The 17530-nt window shown below is 50.1% G+C and overlaps 1 protein-coding gene across 8 annotated transcripts; it reads left to right on the forward strand.

Annotated features, from left to right (window-relative positions):
• Nucleotides 1-782: 782 nt before the first annotated feature.
• Nucleotides 783-16345, forward strand: RABL2B (RAB, member of RAS oncogene family-like 2B). Of its 8 annotated transcripts, none has more exons than XM_011942216.1 (10): nt 783-972; nt 3021-3180; nt 6057-6086; nt 7286-7365; nt 8230-8309; nt 13813-13924; nt 14274-14368; nt 14699-14782; nt 14949-15063; nt 16137-16345. In XM_011942216.1, exons 2-9 carry the CDS (start codon nt 3074-3076, stop codon nt 15045-15047), a joined length of 687 nt encoding a protein of 228 aa, XP_011797606.1. In that variant the 5' UTR covers nt 783-972; nt 3021-3073; the 3' UTR covers nt 15048-15063; nt 16137-16345. The 8 variants fall into 8 exon arrangements, with proteins under 8 accessions (XP_011797606.1, XP_011797604.1, XP_011797601.1 ...); XM_011942212.1 differs by adding an exon at nt 1187-1435 and having other exon boundaries at nt 793-972; nt 3017-3180; nt 14271-14368; nt 14949-16341; XM_011942213.1 differs by adding an exon at nt 1429-1583 and having other exon boundaries at nt 797-972; nt 3017-3180; nt 14271-14368; nt 14949-16341.
• Nucleotides 16346-17530: the final 1185 nt, after the last annotated feature.

A 17530-nucleotide genomic window follows, 5' to 3' on the forward strand; every position in this document is an offset into this window, starting at 1 on the left:
TGCAACAGTTTGTCTCTCACCTACCTGTGACCTGGAAGCCCCCTCCCTGCTTCGAGCTGTCCCGCCTTTCCCGACGGAACCAACGTTCATCTTACATATATTGATGTCTCCTGTCTCCGTAAAATGTATAAAACCAAGCTGTGTCCCGACCACCTTGGACACATGTCGTCAAGACCTCCTGAGGCTGTATCACGGGCGTGCGTCCTCAACCTTGGCAAAATAAACTTTCTAAATTGCCTGAGACCGTCTCAGATATTCGGGGTTCACAAGCCCGTGCATGGGGACGTCCCCTGGGGTAGCGCCCCTCCTCCACTGAGCTCACTTGCGTCCTCCTCGTGCGTTTTCTTCAGAAGAAATTTCACAGCTACTTGGTCCACACCTGTCGGCCCTACAGGAACCGCTGTTCTCCACAGGCACATAGGCGGCGTACCTGCTGGGCTGTGTGGAGAGGACCAGGTTCCTCTCCTAATTCCCGCTCAGCTAACAACAAATGTCGACAAGTCGAGAAATTTGCTCAAATGTACCCCATCAAATAAATAAAAAATGGAGAAAGCTGGACCTGCGCCCCCCACTGCTGACGTGCTCACCCCTCCACTCCCTCTAGGCGGGCGGCACCCACTGAACCCTCAGTACCAACCACACCCACAGCCAGGAGACCCAGTACCGCACTTGGCCGCATGCGCACTCCCTGCGGCCCTCCCGCCAGGCGCCGCGCTGGGCAGCCCGCACCCCAGCGGGGTCCTTCAGGCCTTCTGCCGGGCAGCCTCCCTCGGGGTCCTTGCGCGGTTGCGTAGCAGCTGCGAGGACGCGGGCCGAGCCGGAAGCAGAGTGCGCTGCAACGCGAGCTGGGCCGGCGGGAGTGGTTTGAGACCGCGCAAAGTCTCGGCGGGCGGCAGGGCCCGAGGGGCCGCTGGCCGCGGGCGGGCGACCTGCAGCGTCCCTGGTCTCTCCAGCCCTCACTCAGGACCGCACGTGAGGGCAAATCCGCCCCGGTGGCTGGCTTAGCACGCGGGATCAGCCCCTCAGAGGCTGCCCTAGAGGTCTGGGCGGGAGGGCGTCCCGGTCGGGGGAAGAACGGAAAGGTGGCTTCGCGAGGCTGTTGTGGGGGGCGGGACGGGCAGCCTGGCGATGCCTGGACATGGTTGGTGCCCAAAAACATTTATCGAAAGATAGCTTGCCCACTTAGATCGCAAGGACAGCGACAACCAAGTCTTCGCCCGTAAGCGGTGGCTCACGACTGTAGTCCCAGGGATGCCGAGGAGGGAGGATCGTTTGAGTCCAGGAGTTGAGGGCTGCAGTGAGCCGTGATCGCGCCACTGCACTCCAGCCTGGGCGACAGAGTGAGACCCTGTCTCTTAACAAAAGAAAGAACCTCTTCAAGCATGGAGCCGTGCAGCTGGATTTGGCTTTCTGTCGCTCTCTCTACAGGGTACAGGTGAAAGGGGGCAGACCCCTCACCATGCTTTCCAAGCATCTGCCGCTTCCCAGGAATTGTGTCCCTGGATAAACAAGGCGAAGTCCCTGGCTGTGCAGAGGCAGTAGCTGTGTGGTGGCACAGTCAGGAAAACTCGGGGGCCCTGTTGGTATTTTCTACCCCCGACCCGTGTGCATACTTCTGTCGTAGCTCTTACCACAGTAGACTCTGCTATCGTTGTGTCTTACATCCCCTGAACCCTGTGCAACTTCTGCTCATGGTGAATGCTCAGTGAGGTTCACCTATTGCTGCTATCTCGTCATCATATCATTTCTATGTGCCCACCTAGCTAAGAGTCTGGACTGTGATTACCTTCTCAGGAATGTTTGCAAAGTCATATTTAGGTGTGAGGAGAGTAAAACAGAGCTAGAGATTATGTTGTACACAGCCTTTGGCACTGGATGCCTGGTGAATGTCTTGCGCAAATGGGTAATGTGAGGAGCAGCATTTGGGGTGCACAGGACTTAAAGTATTTGTGTGTAACATGTTATTGATGCCTGTGTGTCATACTCTGCTTCTCCAAGTCTAGTAGTCAATTGCATACCATATTGGAGTCCAGCACTGAGGGAAGCAGTCTAGATGGAGGTACAGCGGGGTATAATCAGCATTTAGGAGATACTTGAAACTAATAAAGGTTGAAACATCACTGGAGAAGGGGGTTAGGGGAATTGCACGTGTTGAGAGAGGGAGAGGCAGGTACAGATTACAGTAGGATGGAAAATGAAGGGGAGGTAAAAGGCATGAAGAAGGCAAAGGATTACAAGTGTGGGTCAGGCATATTTGACTGTGTGTCAGTGTCATTCAGTGGTGAGAGCTCAGGCTTTCTGGCAGACAGTGTCTCATGTCAACCATGTGACTAGGCACTGTGTTTGTGTGTGTGTGTGTGTGTGTGTGTTTTTTGTCCCTGTTTTACAAGTAAGGAAACTTTTGTATGTTGAACTTGTAAATACAGGCCAGGCACGGTGGCTCATGCCTGTAATCCCAGCACTCTGGGAGGCCGAAATGGGCAGATCACTTGAGGTCGGGAGTTCGAGACCAGCCTGGCCAACATAGTAAAACCCTGTCTCTACTAAAAATACAAAAATTAGTTGGGCGTCATGGGAGGTGCCTGTAATCCCAGCTACTGGGGAGGCTGAGGCAGGAGAATCACTCAAACCTAGTAGGTGGAGTTTGCAGTGAGCTAAGATCGCGCCACTGCACTCCAGCCTGGGTGATAGAGCAAGACTCCATCTCAAAAAAAAAAAGAACTTGTAAATACAGAATACTGTCTCTCCAGGTGGTCGTGGGAGGTGTGACCTTAAGCATACCTGCAATAGGAATATATCATAGGGAAAACAACCCTAAGAGAATCTTGTGGGTACAAGGTTACAACCCCAAGGCTCAGCATGTGGCAGGCAAGTTGGTGGTGAATGGAGAAGGGTGTGAGCTTATTCTTGGGCCCCTCTCTCATTGGCTCATTGTCTCTCCTGTCCAGGAAGAGGAGGAAATAAATTTGGTTGAGGGGACTTATCTCTGACAACATCCTCTTGTTGACCTTCCCAGATAGTGACAAGACCCTCCCCTCCCCTGGGCTCGACCCCTCTCTACAGCTAGGAGCCAATGGCAGAAGACAGAACCAAACCCACTGAGCTGGACCAAGGGAAGTATGATGCTGATGACAACGTGAAGATCATCTGCCTGGGAGACAGCGCAGTGGGCAAATCCAAGTATGTTGAGAGATTAGGGAAGAAATATCAGCCCCAGAGAGGGTCTGGGTCATTTAAAAAGTCCTCCAGAGGCAGAGGAGCATGACTTCTTGGGGCTGGTGAAGGAGCAGTCTTGGCTGGAGTCCAGATGTTCACGGAGGAACGAGGGGAATCACGAGAGCAGTTGTGTGTCTTGGGTGGAGGGGGCAGGTCATAAGGACTGAGGAATTTGAGTGTTTCCTCTGAGCCCTGAGAGAACATGTGGAGCAACTGAGGACATTGTATGTGGTTTGTGGGCTGAGGGATGGCAAGGGCGGGGAGTGGGAATGGAAAGAGAAAAGTGACTATGCCACCGTGACAGATTAGGTAAAGGTGGTGAAGATGCTTTCTTGGAGGGACTCTCTGAGATACAGAAGACGGGGTAGAACTGACAATTGACTATAATCATTGTGAAGATTGGCTTATTCTTTGAATGAATTTCGGTGCCTACATGCCACCCGGAGAGGTGAAGGGAGGCTCTGCGGTGCTGGCGGCTTGTCTCCGTGAGACGTCCTATTTCCCATACCTAGGACTGGTGAGGGCACATGTCCATTTCTGCCTTCATAGCATGAGGGTACACTTGCCCCTGCCCAGAGAACTGGTTACGCTTATTTCCCAAGTACTCCAGGCCCACCTTGTTTTCTACCTTCATTTTTATAAACATGTCCTTTGACTCAGGTAGCTGTGAATAGTTCTCTGGGGGCTTTGCTGGTTTTTAGGCCATCTCCGTGAATTTGAATTCTTTCTCTCTCCCGCTCTCTCTCTCTCTCTTCCCGACCACACAATCACACACTGCAGCTCTGGTTTAGTTTTTTTGTTTGTTTGTCTGTTTTGAGACGGAGTCTCGCTCTGTCCCCCAGGCTGGAGTGCAGTGGCGTGATCTCAGCTCACTGCAACCTCTGCCTCCTGGGTTCACGCCATTCTCATGACTCAGCCTCCTGAGTAGCTGGGATTACAGGCATGCGCCACCATGCCTAGCTAATTGTTTTGTATTTTTAGCACAGGTTTTGCCATGTTGGCCAGGCTGGTCTGGAATTCCTAACCTCAAGCAATCTGTCTGCCTTGGCCTCCCAAAATGCTGGGATTACAGGTGTGAGCCACCGCACCCGACCAACAAGCCGTGGCTTTCTGATTCCATCTTTAAGAGTACTTAGGTCCACATGTGTTGTCTTTTTTCTTTGATAGCTGTATAACTTGACCTTTAGGGTCTTCCATTCCTGTTAATAATTGCCTATCATCGTTGTGCAAAGAGGGCACAGGCACACACCCCCACCCCCAACTAAGGCCACATGGTGTGAGTACAGAGTAGGGTGATGGGGGAAATTTACAAGCAGAAAAGTCACAGCATGTGACTCCCTGGGTCCCAAGCTCTCAGTATCCTGAGGGAGTTGTGCTTAGGCCAACAGTAACCAGTGCCTACTCTAAATATTTTCGGGAAAAGAAGACAGGGAACATCTGTGTATGTGACAGAGACAGAGGCAGCTTCCTAGAGCCTCCGAAGATAGGCCTGCTCTGTTGTTGAGCTCAGGCCTGCCGAGCTGGTTCTCTGCTAAGCTGCAGAATGTTGGGAGGGAATGAGTCTCTGGGGCTTGTTTTTCTCTCCTTCATCCTGTCTTCCAGAGGCACCTTTTCCTTAAGAAAATCCCTCTGTGCCTGTGTTTTTATTCTTTCACTGCTTCTGCTTTGATGAGGCAAGTTTATGGATCTCTCCTCTTCCTCCTCCACTTCCTGAGCACAGGCCCTCTCAAGACAGTGTTCTGAGCTTGGGTCTTTTTCATTTACCATCTTAACCTCTGGCTGCGGAAATTTCTGTGTGTAATTTTCTATGTAATCTAAGAAGATGATGCGTTTTCTTTATAGCAAGGGTACTGTTTCTTTATAGTTATAAAATCAATCTATCCTCCTTTTACAATTGAAGCTGCAGTTTAAAGTCAGAAGTATAAAATCATGGTTAGAGTGTATTACACTGACAGGCAGGCAAGCAGTGACCCTACAAAACATGAGGGAAAAATGTTGCAATGTAAAAAGAGTGGTCAGGGAAGGCCTAGTAAAGGTAACATTGGGTCAAAGACTTGAAAAAAGCAAGGAGTAAGCCTTGCAGATATCTGGCAGGAGCATTTCAACAACAAAAGGAGGAAATGGCCAGTGGCTAGAACAGAGGGAGAGAAAAAGAAATGGGAGAGTTTGAACTGAAAGAAATGGGGAACCACTGGATGGTTTTGCACAGGGGAGTGACAAAGTCTGCCTAATTTTTTTAACAGAATAACTGACTGCATTCAGAATAGATAGTCCTCTCAATAACCAATAGATCAAGCAGGTTCTCTTGTCTCAGCCTCCCGAGTAGCTGGGATTACAGGCATGTGCCACCACCCTGGCTAATTTTTTGTATTTTTAGTGGAGACAAGGGCTTCACCATGTTGACCAGGCTGGTCTTGAACTCCTGACCTCAAGTGGTCCACCCGCCTTGGCCTCCCAAAGTGCTGAGATTACAGGCGTGAGCCACTGTGCCCGGCTGGGAAATGGCTTTTGAACGGAAGGCACAGCATTGGCCTGGCCTCTGTTTCTCTGTGCATAACACAAGGGTGATTGTATGTGCAGCACTGTGCTGTGGTGAAGATAACAGATTTGAGAGCTTCACATGGGCTGGTGTGTGTACTCAGAGTGACATGAGCTGTTTGGTTATGACGGGTTGGTAATGCTGATTCCCAGGTTCCAGACTTGACCCGGAAACTGTGTGACTGTGGAGCGAAAGGGGGGAACCACAGGTGGCTTCCAGGTTGTCAGCCTTAGGGTGATGAAGTTTGGGACAAGGGAGAGATGGAGACGCCATCTGACCACTTTGCCTGTTCTGCTTTCAGACTCATGGAGAGATTTCTCATGGATGGCTTGTATCCTTCAAGGTTTGAAATACCCCTTTTTCCTGTGGGTCTTCCCACGCTCATGTATCAGTGCCCCACTGCCCACCCCTTTGTAGCAGCAGCCCAGGAAGGAGGATTGGGTAAGTGAATGCACAGGTTTTGTTCCACACTTGTTTCTTGCCGATTGATCCACATGGCATTGCACAATCAGTGCTGTATATTTTGGAGCTTACTCATATTTGGATTTGTTTTACATTAAGAGGGCAGTACAATGGCAAACAGCAAATGGTTTGGATCTAATGCCTGGATTGAAACCCCACCTCCTCCTCCTCCTCCTTAGTAGCTTCTGACACTGGCCAAGTCATTTAACCTCAAAGCTTGGGCCCCCTACTGTTGAAAAACATCTCTGATACGAATGAACTCTGTGAAATAGGAGCTGCCAGCCCCACCTTCCTCCCATGAATTGTTATATTGTATAGGTTTGGAGTGAGTTCCTCCCTGCAACTGGGAGATTTTTAAACAGCTTCCCAAGTGAATCCACTGAAAAGCACAGGTGAGAAGAGCCCCTGGAGCCTGCTGCTCCCTGTCCTATGCTCTGCACCCCAACGCTCAGTTGCCTTAAGATCTGAGTATGTGTTACTCCACCTTGTACCAAGTGCTTCTGCACACCCAACCCACCTGCAACATTTGGCTCTGCTTTTTACACTGTCCGGCTTCTTGCAGCCTCAGAAGGTGTTTATCCCCAGAGTTTAACCCTTTTTCTCAGGGTTTCACACACAGGCAGACTCCAAATTGATAGATGACTTGTCAGCTGTAAGGCTTGTGGGAACTTTTGTCCCTGGAATGGTCATGTTGCTACCTAGGGTCAGGGTTTCCTTTCTAGCCTGCGAAAGCTCCATCAGTGATTGAGTTGGGGTTTCCGCATTTGCATTTTCCAACTGCATGATGCCCTTTATGACACTTGTCTGTAAAATCCTGTTCTGCGTTTTACCTCGACTTCGATGACCAGAACACACTCCTGTCTCCTCCTACTCCTCACTCTTCCATGGAGCTTGTACCAGTGATATGTGAAGCTGATCCTCTGTCTGCAACATTCGTTTGATTTAAAATCTCAGTAACTCCAAAGAGAAGAGGAGGGAGAGGATCCATTTCATCAAACCAAACACCCCTGCTCCCCACTCCTTCCTTACCTCCCCTTTTATTGATTTTGGTCCTTAACCTGAGTGCAGTCAGCCACAGCAGCTGTCCACGTACGCCCTGACCCTGTACAAGCACACAACCATGGTAGATGGCAAGACCATCCTTGTGGGTAAGTGGCACAGGGCCAAGCCATGCTGACCCTCAGGAAAGAGGAAATGGGAGATGAGGGGAGGTGAGGGAACGTTCATAAGGAGAGAGTCCAGAGGGAGAAAATGAGACCCCAGGCAGGGATAAGGGGTGGTAGAGAGAACCCAGAGAGCCAGGAGCCCCGGGAGGCCATGGAAGGTGGAAGGAGGCACGCAGGGGCCAAGTCCCAGCCCTCTGACCTGGCGTCCAGGGCGGCACCTGTGCAGGACAGAGTTCAGGAAAGGAGAAGTCAGGGGGCTGTACCCACCTCAGGGAAGAAGAACATAAGAGGCCTTCGACAAGGCAGTAGTTTGCCTAGCTTCAGGGGTTCTTATTCAGCCAGTTTAAAAAAATAAATGTGGTCACAACATTATCTACCACATCGGGCTTTGACCTTCCATCGGGTCATAATCTTCTCCTTGGCCAGGCCACACAGCCTGCCTGACTCTGTCTACCATCTGTGGTCAGCGCACATGAGAAGTTGGACTAGTTTAGAACTTAGAGGACCCTACATATCATGTGGGAAACAGGGGGAACCTATCTTCTCCCTCCTTGGGCTTCCAGTGCGTGTTGTCCTTCCTCCTGGCCCCTCACCCACGGTCTTCCCATACAGACAGGTGACCACACACCTGTGTCATCACACTCAGGTACACTGTGTTGAAGACACACGTGTGGAGCTGTGTGGTCTCTGTTTCTCCCTGTGCTCCCCGTGTACACTCACACACGTGCTGTGGTTTGTGCCACATGTGTGTCGTATTTTAGTGACTTGCACAGAAATGTACCAGGCATGTGGGTCTCTGTGATCTCCAGCCCCCAACAGGCAGTCAGAGCTGTGTTCACATTGCAGACTTTTGGGACACGGCAGGCCAGGAGCGGTTCCAGAGCATGCATGCCTCCTACTACCACAAGGCCCACGCCTGCATCATGGTACGAGACGGGGTGGAGGTGGACAAAGGCACTGGGCAAGTCTGGCCTGAGGGGTGAGGGGCCTAGGACCCCTGGGCCCTCTTAACCAAGTCTGGGTGTTGTGGGAGGGGGTCTCAGGGTCACCCGGGGATGTTTCAAACCACACCTGCTCCCCAGAGCTTCTTAGTGAGAAGGTGCCAGGTGAGCTCTCTGGAGGTGGGGATGGGTGGAGAAAAGGTGGAACAGCAAGCTCAGGGCTTCACCATCAGGTGTAGCATCCAAGAGGCAAACGTGTGCCACAGACAGGGCCACAGTCCCTCTGACGGACCCACCCTGTCAGACAAGTTCCCAAGGCCTCCCTCTACTGTTGCCTGCTGCTTTTCCCTAGGGGGCACATGCTGGGACTGAGTAGATGCTGCGGGTCCCAGAGAACCTTCTCTCTCAGGCCAGCCCCTTGCCTCCCTCCGAGCCTCCCATTTTGTTGCCTAGGACGCAGTCCTTACAGTTCCACCCCGGTGGCCAGGGTGTGGTAAGTGCCTGAAATGCAGCCGAGGAAAGGGCTAAGAAAGGAAAAAGGAGCTCTGTAAACCTGTGTCCTATAGAAGTTCCTACCCGTGAATTCCCTGGCCTGGTTCTCAGGCCACCACTTTTAGATGCTGAAAAGGAGCATGTTTTTCTTTTGAGCCACTTAAAAAACATTTTCATGGCTGGGCATGGTGGCTCATGCCTGTAATCCCAGCACTTTGGGAGGCCAAGGTGGGTGGATCACCTGAGGTCAGCAGTGTGAGACCAGCCTGGCCAACATGGTAAAACCTCGTCTCTACTAAAAATACAAAAAATTAGCCGGGCATGGTGGTAGGCACCTGTAATCCCAGCTACTTGGGAGGCTGAGGCACAAGAATCACTTGAACCCAGGAGGCAGAGGTTGCAGTGAGCCAAGATCGCGCCATTGCACTCCAGCCTGGGCAACAAGAACAAAACTCCATCACAAAAAAAAAAAAAAAAAAAAAAAAAAAACCCACATTTTCATGAACATCAGCCATCTACACTGCAGGAAGTAATAGACTAGTCTTCTGAATTACGAACCTAGCAATTGTCACCAAGTGAAAACCTTAGTCACTAAAATTTCTTGGAATAGCATTCAAGGTCTTGCTTTAACACAAAACCCCAAAACTTGGTGGCACAAAACCACCATTTTCTGATGGATCGGGAATCCATGATGTCTGAAGTCTCAGCTAAGAAGACTCCAAGGCTGGGTTCCAGGCTGGAACTGCCTGGGGCATCTCCCCACGCACACACTGGTACTTGGCTGGACCACCAGCAGGTTCTGTTCCCCGTGTTTCTTCGCAGTTTGTCCATTGGGCCGATTTGGGCTTGCTCACAGAGTGTCGGCCAAGATCCCAAGATCAAGCATCCAAAGAGAACCTGGTGGGACTTGTATTTCCCTTTATGGCCTAGCCCTGGAAGTTACGTGGCATCGCACTGGCCATAGTCACAGAGGGAAGAAACAGATGGCATCTCTCAGTGGGGAATCCGAGTCACATGATTAAAAGAACACATGGGATGGACAGGTTGCCACCATTGTTGGCATGTGTTAATAAAGTCTGCCACGGCACTCCATAGCATTTAGACACCCACCTTTCTAGCCCTACCTCCCACTTAGTGATTGTCTATAAGTATGCACAGCCTTACCTTGGCACTGAGAGGGATGCAAGGCTGAGCAGGTGTCATCTCATCTGTAAGAAGCAATAGCAGAGGGAACCCAGAAGGAGCTGCTCTGTTCTGCTCATTGTCACCTGCTCCTCTGCACACCTTCCTTCATGCTCTTCCCTCAGCCTCTCCCCAGCTCACACCCCTTTACTTGAAACTCTGCTCATTTTTCAGGCCCTGCTTAAATGCCATCACCTCCATGCAGCCTCTTCTGATGTTTGTCATTAGAACTGTTCTTTCCTGTGTGCACCACCGATCACTTCCACAGCGTGGATTCTGTCTGTGATGCACATGTGCAGGATGCCAGGAATGCCAAGGCGGAAAGACACAATGCTGCCCCCAGGAACTTACTGACTGGTGGGCACAGTACAGATACCAGGGGTGAAGACAGTGAGGATTCTTCCCTTCTGACCCTTTGCAGATGGTAAAGGAAGGAGCTCATCAGCTGATTCCCCCCACTGCCCCTTAAGAACAAAATCCCTTGAAAAATTCCAAAAGCTTGAACTCTGATCACTGTCAAGGTACTAAACAAGAGGATAATGGGGTAAGGCAAATGGGGCTAGTGTAGTGCAGAAGTCTGACCCTCAAGAGCAGAGGAGCTTAGTCCTAGCCGGTTTGGTTTCGGGCCTACTCTGGCATTTGGTATTTTGAGCTCACCTCTCTTTTTCTCTTGGAGTGACTGCTTCCTGCATCTGATGCATCTCCATGGGCTCCCCTCAGACCCTCTTCTGAAGGCCTGGGGTGTCTCTCCTGCCACCATGCCCGTGTCTGCAGGTGCCTGCCACCAGCCCCAGTCTGCTGCACGGGCCCTGGCGGGTAGAAAGCACTCACCTTCTGACCACACGGGGAGCTGAGGGTCAGAGACGGAGCCAAGGCTCGACCCTCCACCTTGAAACCTTGAGATGGGGATGCTGCTCATTCTAGCCAGCTCCTCCTCGGCTCTCCAAACAAGGAAAGGGTGCTCAGGAAACCAGACCTGGACAAAAGGCATCTGAGCCTGGTGTGAGGCAGATTCCGGAAGTTTCGTTACAGACATCCTTTATAAGGAGTCTTCCTCGGCAATTCAAGACAACCTGGTGATTCATTGATATTGGCCTGTGAAAGAGAATCCACATAGACTTCCTGCCGCCTCTTGAGGTGTGACAGCTGCTGACCCTCCCACCACCACACAGGACGAGCCCCTAGCCCTGAGCTTGAACCATGTTCCTTGCACAAATAGCTGGGTGATTTAGAAGTGAGATCAGCTGTGCCAGCAGTTACAGGGTGGTGGTTGTCTGTAACTTTAATCCACTGACTGTTGTACTAGGGCAGTTCGGGCTCGACACTTGGGAGGAGCTCCTGTGAAGGGCATGAAGGCTCACTGTAGCAGCAGCTCAGTTGTCTTTCAGAGTTCTGCCCTTAGAGCTGGTTTACAGTGCTCATCCTTCTTGCTGATATTTTAAAATAGGTAAAAACAGGCTGGGCACGGTGACTCATGCCTTTAATCCCAGCACTTTGGGAGGCTGAGGCGGGCAGATCACCTGAAGTCAGGAGTTCGAGACCAACCTGACCAATATGGTGAAACCCCGTCTCTACTAAAAATACAAAAATTAGCCAGGCGTGGTGGTGCGCACCTGTAATCCAGCTACTCAGGAGGCTGAGACGGGAGAATCGCTTGAACCCAGGAGGTGGAGGTTGCAGTGAGCCAAGACAGCACCACTGCACTCCAGCCTGGGCAACAGTAGGACTCCATCTCAAAATAAATAAATAAAAATAGGTAAAAACAATAAATTATAAAAACGTAATACAATTATGAACTACAAATAATAAAACATAAAAATTTAAAAAAGTTTAGAGGGCAGTCACAGTGGCTTATGCCTGTAATCCCAGAAAGTTGGGAGGCCAAAGCGGGAGGGTCACTTGAGCCCAGGAGTTCAAGACCAGCCTGGTTAATATAATGAGACCTCATCTCTACAAAAAATATACAAAATTAGCCAGGCATGGTGGCATGTGCCTGTGGTTCCAGCTACTCAGGAGGCTGAGGTAGGAGGCTGACCCGAGCCCAGGGAGTCCAGGGGGCAGTAAGCCAAGATTGTGCCACTGCACTCCAGCCTGGGTGACAGAGTAAGACCCTGTCAAAAAACAAAAACAAAAAGCAGAAAGAACAAAGAAGTAAACAAAAGCTTAAAATTAAAAGTAAATTAGCCAGGTGCAGTAGCTCATGCCGGTAATCCCAGTACTTTGGGAGGCCAAGGCAGGCAGATCACTTGAGGTCAAGAATTCAAGACCAGCCTGCCCAACATGGCGAAACCCTGTCTCTACTAAAAACATAAAAATTAGCCAGACATGGTGGCGCACGCCTGTAGTCCCAGCTACTGAGGAGGCTGAGACCAGAGAATCACTTGAACACAGAAGTCAAAGGTTGCAGTGAGCTGAGGTTATGCTACCACACTCCAGCCTGGATAACAGAGTGAGACTCCGTCTAAAAGAAAAAAGAAAGCAAGGCCTGTTGTGGCTAACACCTGTAACCCCAGCACCTTTAGAGACCCAGGTGGGAGGATCCCTTGAGGCCAAAAGTTTGAGATGAGCCTGGGCAACATAGGGAGAGCCTGCCTCTACAAAAAAAATAATTTAAGAATTAATGGGTGCATGCTACTTGGGAGGCTGAGGTAGGAGGATCCCTTGAGCCCAGGAGTTTTGAGGTTGCAGTGAGCTGTGATTGAGCCACTACATTCTAGCCTGGGTGACAGAGGGAAACCCTGTCTCTAAAAAGTAAAAAATAAAAGTAAATCAATAGTAACTAAAGTAAAACTCTAGAAACATTTAGTTATTACAGAGGAACTTTAAAACAGTTTAAGCAATAAATATAAGAGTAGACTAAAAAAACACGGAAGTTTACAATTTCTTTTTTTTTTTTTTTTTTGAGACGGAGTCTTGCTCTGTCACCCGGGCTGGAGTGCAGTGGCCGGATCTCAGCTCACTGCAAGCTCCGCCTCCCGGGTTTACGCAATTCTCCTGCCTCAGCCTCCGGAGTAGCTGGGACTACAGGCGCCCGCCACCTCGCCCGGCTAGTTTTTTGTATTTTTAGTAGAGACGGGGTTTCACCGTGTTAGCCAGGATGGTCTCGATCTTGGGACCTCGTGATCCGCCCGTCTCGGCCTCCCAAAGTGCTGGGATTACAGGCTTGAGCCACCGCGCCCGGCCGGAAGTTTACAATTTCTAACAGACTGTATCAATTGGCAAATTGATTCAATTTATGATTGTTAAAATAGGTGAATGAGATTAGATGACAAGATAGCAAAAAAGGAATACGTTATTTATTTATTTATTTATTTTGAGACGGAGTTTTGCTCTTGTTGCCCGGGCCGGAGTGCAATGGCATGGTCTGGGCTCACTGCAACCTCTGTCTCCCTAGTTCAGGCAATTCTCCTGCCTCCGCCTCCCAAGTAGCTGAGATTATAGGCATGCGCCACCGTGCCCAGCTAACTTTTTGCATTTTTAGTAAAGACAGGGTTTCACCATGTTGGCCAGGCTGGTCTCGAACTCCTGACCTCAGGTGATCAGCCCGCCTCAACCTCCCAAAGCGCTGGGTTTACAGATGTGAGCCACCACACCGAGCCAATAATAAGATTTTTAAAAATATTTTTGCATCTGGAGACCCCAGGGGGCTTCCCTGAGAAAGGACAGCCTCTGTGGTCAGAGAGGCTGCAATTCAGAGCATTCCCACAGACAACGCCATGTGCTCACGCTCACCTGCTTAGGTGTGTGAGTCACCTGGAGATGCGGTGCAGAAACACTGACACCTGAGCTATCTTTCTTCCTCTGCCCTTTGCAGGTGTTTGATGTACAGAGGAAAGTCACCTATAAGAACCTGAGCACCTGGTACATGGAGCTTCGGGAGTTCAGGCCACAGATCCCATGCATCGTGGTGGCCAATAAAATTGATGGTGGGGCCATCCCTGTCCCTGGGTGTTAGCAATTCACTGGGGACCCACTACCACACGCTTCCTCCCCCATTCCTGGGCAGGCAGCCTTCAGTGACTGGCCCTCCCTCACACGATAAGATATGACCCTTGGTTACTTGCATTCTTCCCACCGTATAAAGAAGCCGGCTAAGCCAGCCTGCCCTCTTCCCAAGACACAGATCCCTAGTAACTGAACTCTTTCCAGGACATGTTTCCTAGTCATCCCTGCCTATCCCACCTTCTGGAATGAAGGCCTCCAGTGGCCCACCCTCCAAACCCTCTTCCCTTCCCTTGACAGACAGACCAATGTCCTACCTTCTCTCTACAGCAGACATAAACGCGACCCAAAAAAGCTTCCATTTTGCCAAGAAGTTCTCCCTGCCCCTGTATTTCGTCTCAGCTGCTGATGGTACCAATGTTGTGAAGGTATGGTCGACTGCAGAGGTAGCTAGCAAGGTCAGGGTGCTAGGTGGTAAAGGGAAGCTGTGAAGAGAAGGGCTTACTGCAGGTGTGATGGAGAGAATGGGAACAGTGCATGGGCATGGGTGGCAGGGAGGGGAGAAGCTGATGAGTCTGGACTTGATGAGGCAGAAGTCCATTGACCATACATAGGTCAGGGTGACGGGGAGAGGCAAATGGAGGGGTAAGGTTGCTGATTTTAGGAATGGAGTATTGTGTAGCCTCACAGTGGGGCCAGTGGGGTGGACTGGGCAGAGTCCAAGGCACTCCCATCCACCATCTCTACCTCACCCGCAGCTCTTCAATGATGCAATTCGATTAGCTGTGTCTTACAAACAGAACTCCCAGGACTTCATGGATGAGATTTTTCAGGAGCTCGAGGTAGGTCAGGCCCACATTTCGGGTGGGATGGAAGAAACGGCGTCTCTTCAGGGATAGGGACTACAACGCAGTAGAGTGGCTCTCGCCTAACTTTGCCCCAGTAAATGTCTCAGACCTGCGGCTGAGCAAATGTAGGGCCAGGCCTCACCTGCAGCCTTGTTCACAGAACTTCAAGTTGGAACAGGAAGAGGAGAATGTGCCGGACCAGGAGCAGAACAGCAGCATCGAGACCCCATCAGAGGCGGCGGCCTCTCCCCACAGCTGAGGGCCTGGGGCTAGGGGTGGGTGGAGCCTTTTTAAAATACCCTTCCCTTCAACAGCTCTCCAGCTCTGAATGGAGGAACTCTCTAGGCCATCCCCTCTTCTACCTCCTGCAACCCATCCATCTGATTAGCCTCCCACATTCAAGGCCCTTAATGCAGGGATGAGGTCAGCACCAGCAAACTCTGGACTGGTGGAAGAAGTCCTCACCAGATCTCCTTGAAGCAGAATTAGGGATCAGTATCATTAACACCTTCCCCACCCCCTCCCCCCAGGCGGGCAGTGAAGAGACTCAGAAAACATGATTATGAGCCACTTTAATAAAGGAAATTTAGGTGTTTTTTGTTTTTTTGTTTGTGTTTTTTTCCTTTCCAAAGCTCACCTCAGGGACAATTCCTTGTGCTTCTGCCAAGGTAATGATTAACCCCCACCCACAGCCGAATCTGTGAGACCCCATTCTTTCCCTGTGTGGTCTCCCATCATTTTTCCTCTTCATTCTCCCAATCATCTGGTTGGTTGGTTGGTTTGTTCATTTGGAGACAGAGTCTCGCTCAGAGTCGCCAGCCTGGAGTTTTGTGGCGCAATCTCAGGTCACTGCAACCTCTGACTCCCTGGTTCAAACGATTCTCCTGCCTCAGCCTCCCGAGTAGCTGGCATCACCACACCCAGCTAATTTTTGTATTTTTAGTAGAGACGGGATTTCACCATGTTGCCCAGGATGGTCTTGATCTCCTGGCATGATCTAGCCGCCTCGGCCTCCCAAAGTGCTGGGATTACAGGCGTGAGCCACTGCGCCCGGCCCCAGTAGTCTGTTTTTAAACAAATATTTTTGAGCAGATAGCTATTCATTCCAGATTTCTGTGTACCCATGCTGTTTCGGGAGCTCTTCTAGGTAAAGCTGAGATCACAGGAACAGTGGAGTTAAGTAAAAGCAGGTGACAGGCTTAGCTATAGTTAGGAATACACAAGCTTTGTTGGTGAAATCCAGAGTCCTTACAGCCACACCACAAGGTACATCCATTTGGACTATAAGAAGCGCTTCCTTTAAAGTTCCTATTTCAGCATAAAGAGGCTGTCCTTTTTTTTTTTTAAGGAATAGTTTTTACCTCGTGCCTCCTGTGGGAGGCTGAGGACTGCAAGAGGAGAGCTAGCAGATACGCCTGTTCACCCCTCTCTGGTACTTGTGGCTTGCTAGTATGTTGTTGTTATAATCTTGGGCATTGTTTGCATTGTGTTTATTAATAGGCTTTTGTTTTTATTGTTTCCTTTTTCACAGTAAAGGCTGAATTACATAAACATTGAGTAAATGTATGTGCTTTGTGGCTCCGAAGTGTGTAGTGAGCAAAAAGACAAAAGAATCTGCAAATCATCACCCTCATCAGTGAGGGATGGCTGCCTTGACCTGTTGCAGGGTAGCCCATGTTTACTCTCAATTCACTATCATGGAGGCCATTTCAGTGGAATTTAGAGTTTTCAAAAGAATCGAATTACCTGTTAATTTGGGAGCTCAAGAACAAGCACATTTCCCCTTTAAATCAGCAATACTTAGATGTTCAACGTAAGATGTTTGACTTGACCAGGGGTTCCCAGGAATGTATGCCCTGATGACGTGGAACTTAAAAAAATTTAGTTACTGTAAATGACCAGTAAGTATTTAGAAAAAAATACAACAGCCTTGCTGAGATAGAATTTACATACCATAAAGTTCACCATCATATTGGTTTTATGTGACTATTTTGTATCAGGTTCCTTAGAAGCTGACCCTGAGAAGGCCATTGTTCAAATGACTTATTAGGGTCACTCTCAGAAGAGTGAGGCGGGCAGGAGGCAAGAAGCTCAGCAAGGTTGTGGTCTCAGCTGGAGGCCGGCTTCACCACCCCACCCACCCCCTCCCAGGGCAAACTGCCCTACAGAGTTAGTCCCACCTCAAGACCGGGGGCCTTTTGTACCCTTCAGCCAAGGATGTGAGGTGGAAGGGGGCCTTCTGTTTCAGTAAGGTCAATTCCCTGGGGAAAAGGGCAACTGTGCGCTTCCTTCATCAACACTTAAAGCAATTGGAGGATGAATGTTTAGGCAGGGTGCCAGCAACATCCACAAGCCAGATCCACCTGTTTCTTAAAGTTCATTCCATCCAGGTAGAACTGCTCCATGGTTCTAACTGGTCACCAGTCCTGGGGGAATGTACAAGAGAAGGGTCAATGGGAAAGGACAAACCATAGCCCCTGCTCTTGTCGTTGGACCCCATGCACGGACTGATACTTGTCACCTCTCATCCTCTGGCTGGCACTTTTGCTGGTCTAGGTTGTTTGCCTGGTGGGTGGATCCTGCTGCTCTTGTCTAAGGGGGTCTGAGCCCCTGCTTACTATGCCTTTGTGAGGCAGTGGTTGTTACACTTGCATAGTTCTAGCCAGACATGCAAGTACCAAGAGATAGCGTGAACCACCTGAGTACCAGATACATTGCTCCCTCCTGTTATTATCTGGCAAC

Source organism: Colobus angolensis, unplaced genomic scaffold (genome assembly GCF_000951035.1).
Source record: "Colobus angolensis palliatus isolate OR3802 unplaced genomic scaffold, Cang.pa_1.0 Scaffold208, whole genome shotgun sequence".
NCBI classification, from domain to species: domain Eukaryota; kingdom Metazoa; phylum Chordata; class Mammalia; order Primates; family Cercopithecidae; genus Colobus; species Colobus angolensis.

Coding starts and splice junctions, on each gene's coding strand:
- RABL2B (XM_011942209.1), top strand. CDS start 3,074: ATGGCAGAAGACAGAACCAAACCCACTGAGCTGGACCAAGGGAAGTAT. Junction 6,087..7,285: donor AGATTTCTCATGGATGGCTT/GTATCCTTCAAG, acceptor ACCTGAGTGCAG/TCAGCCACAGCAGCTGTCCA. Junction 8,310..13,812: donor AGGCCCACGCCTGCATCATG/GTACGAGACGGG, acceptor TGCCCTTTGCAG/GTGTTTGATGTACAGAGGAA.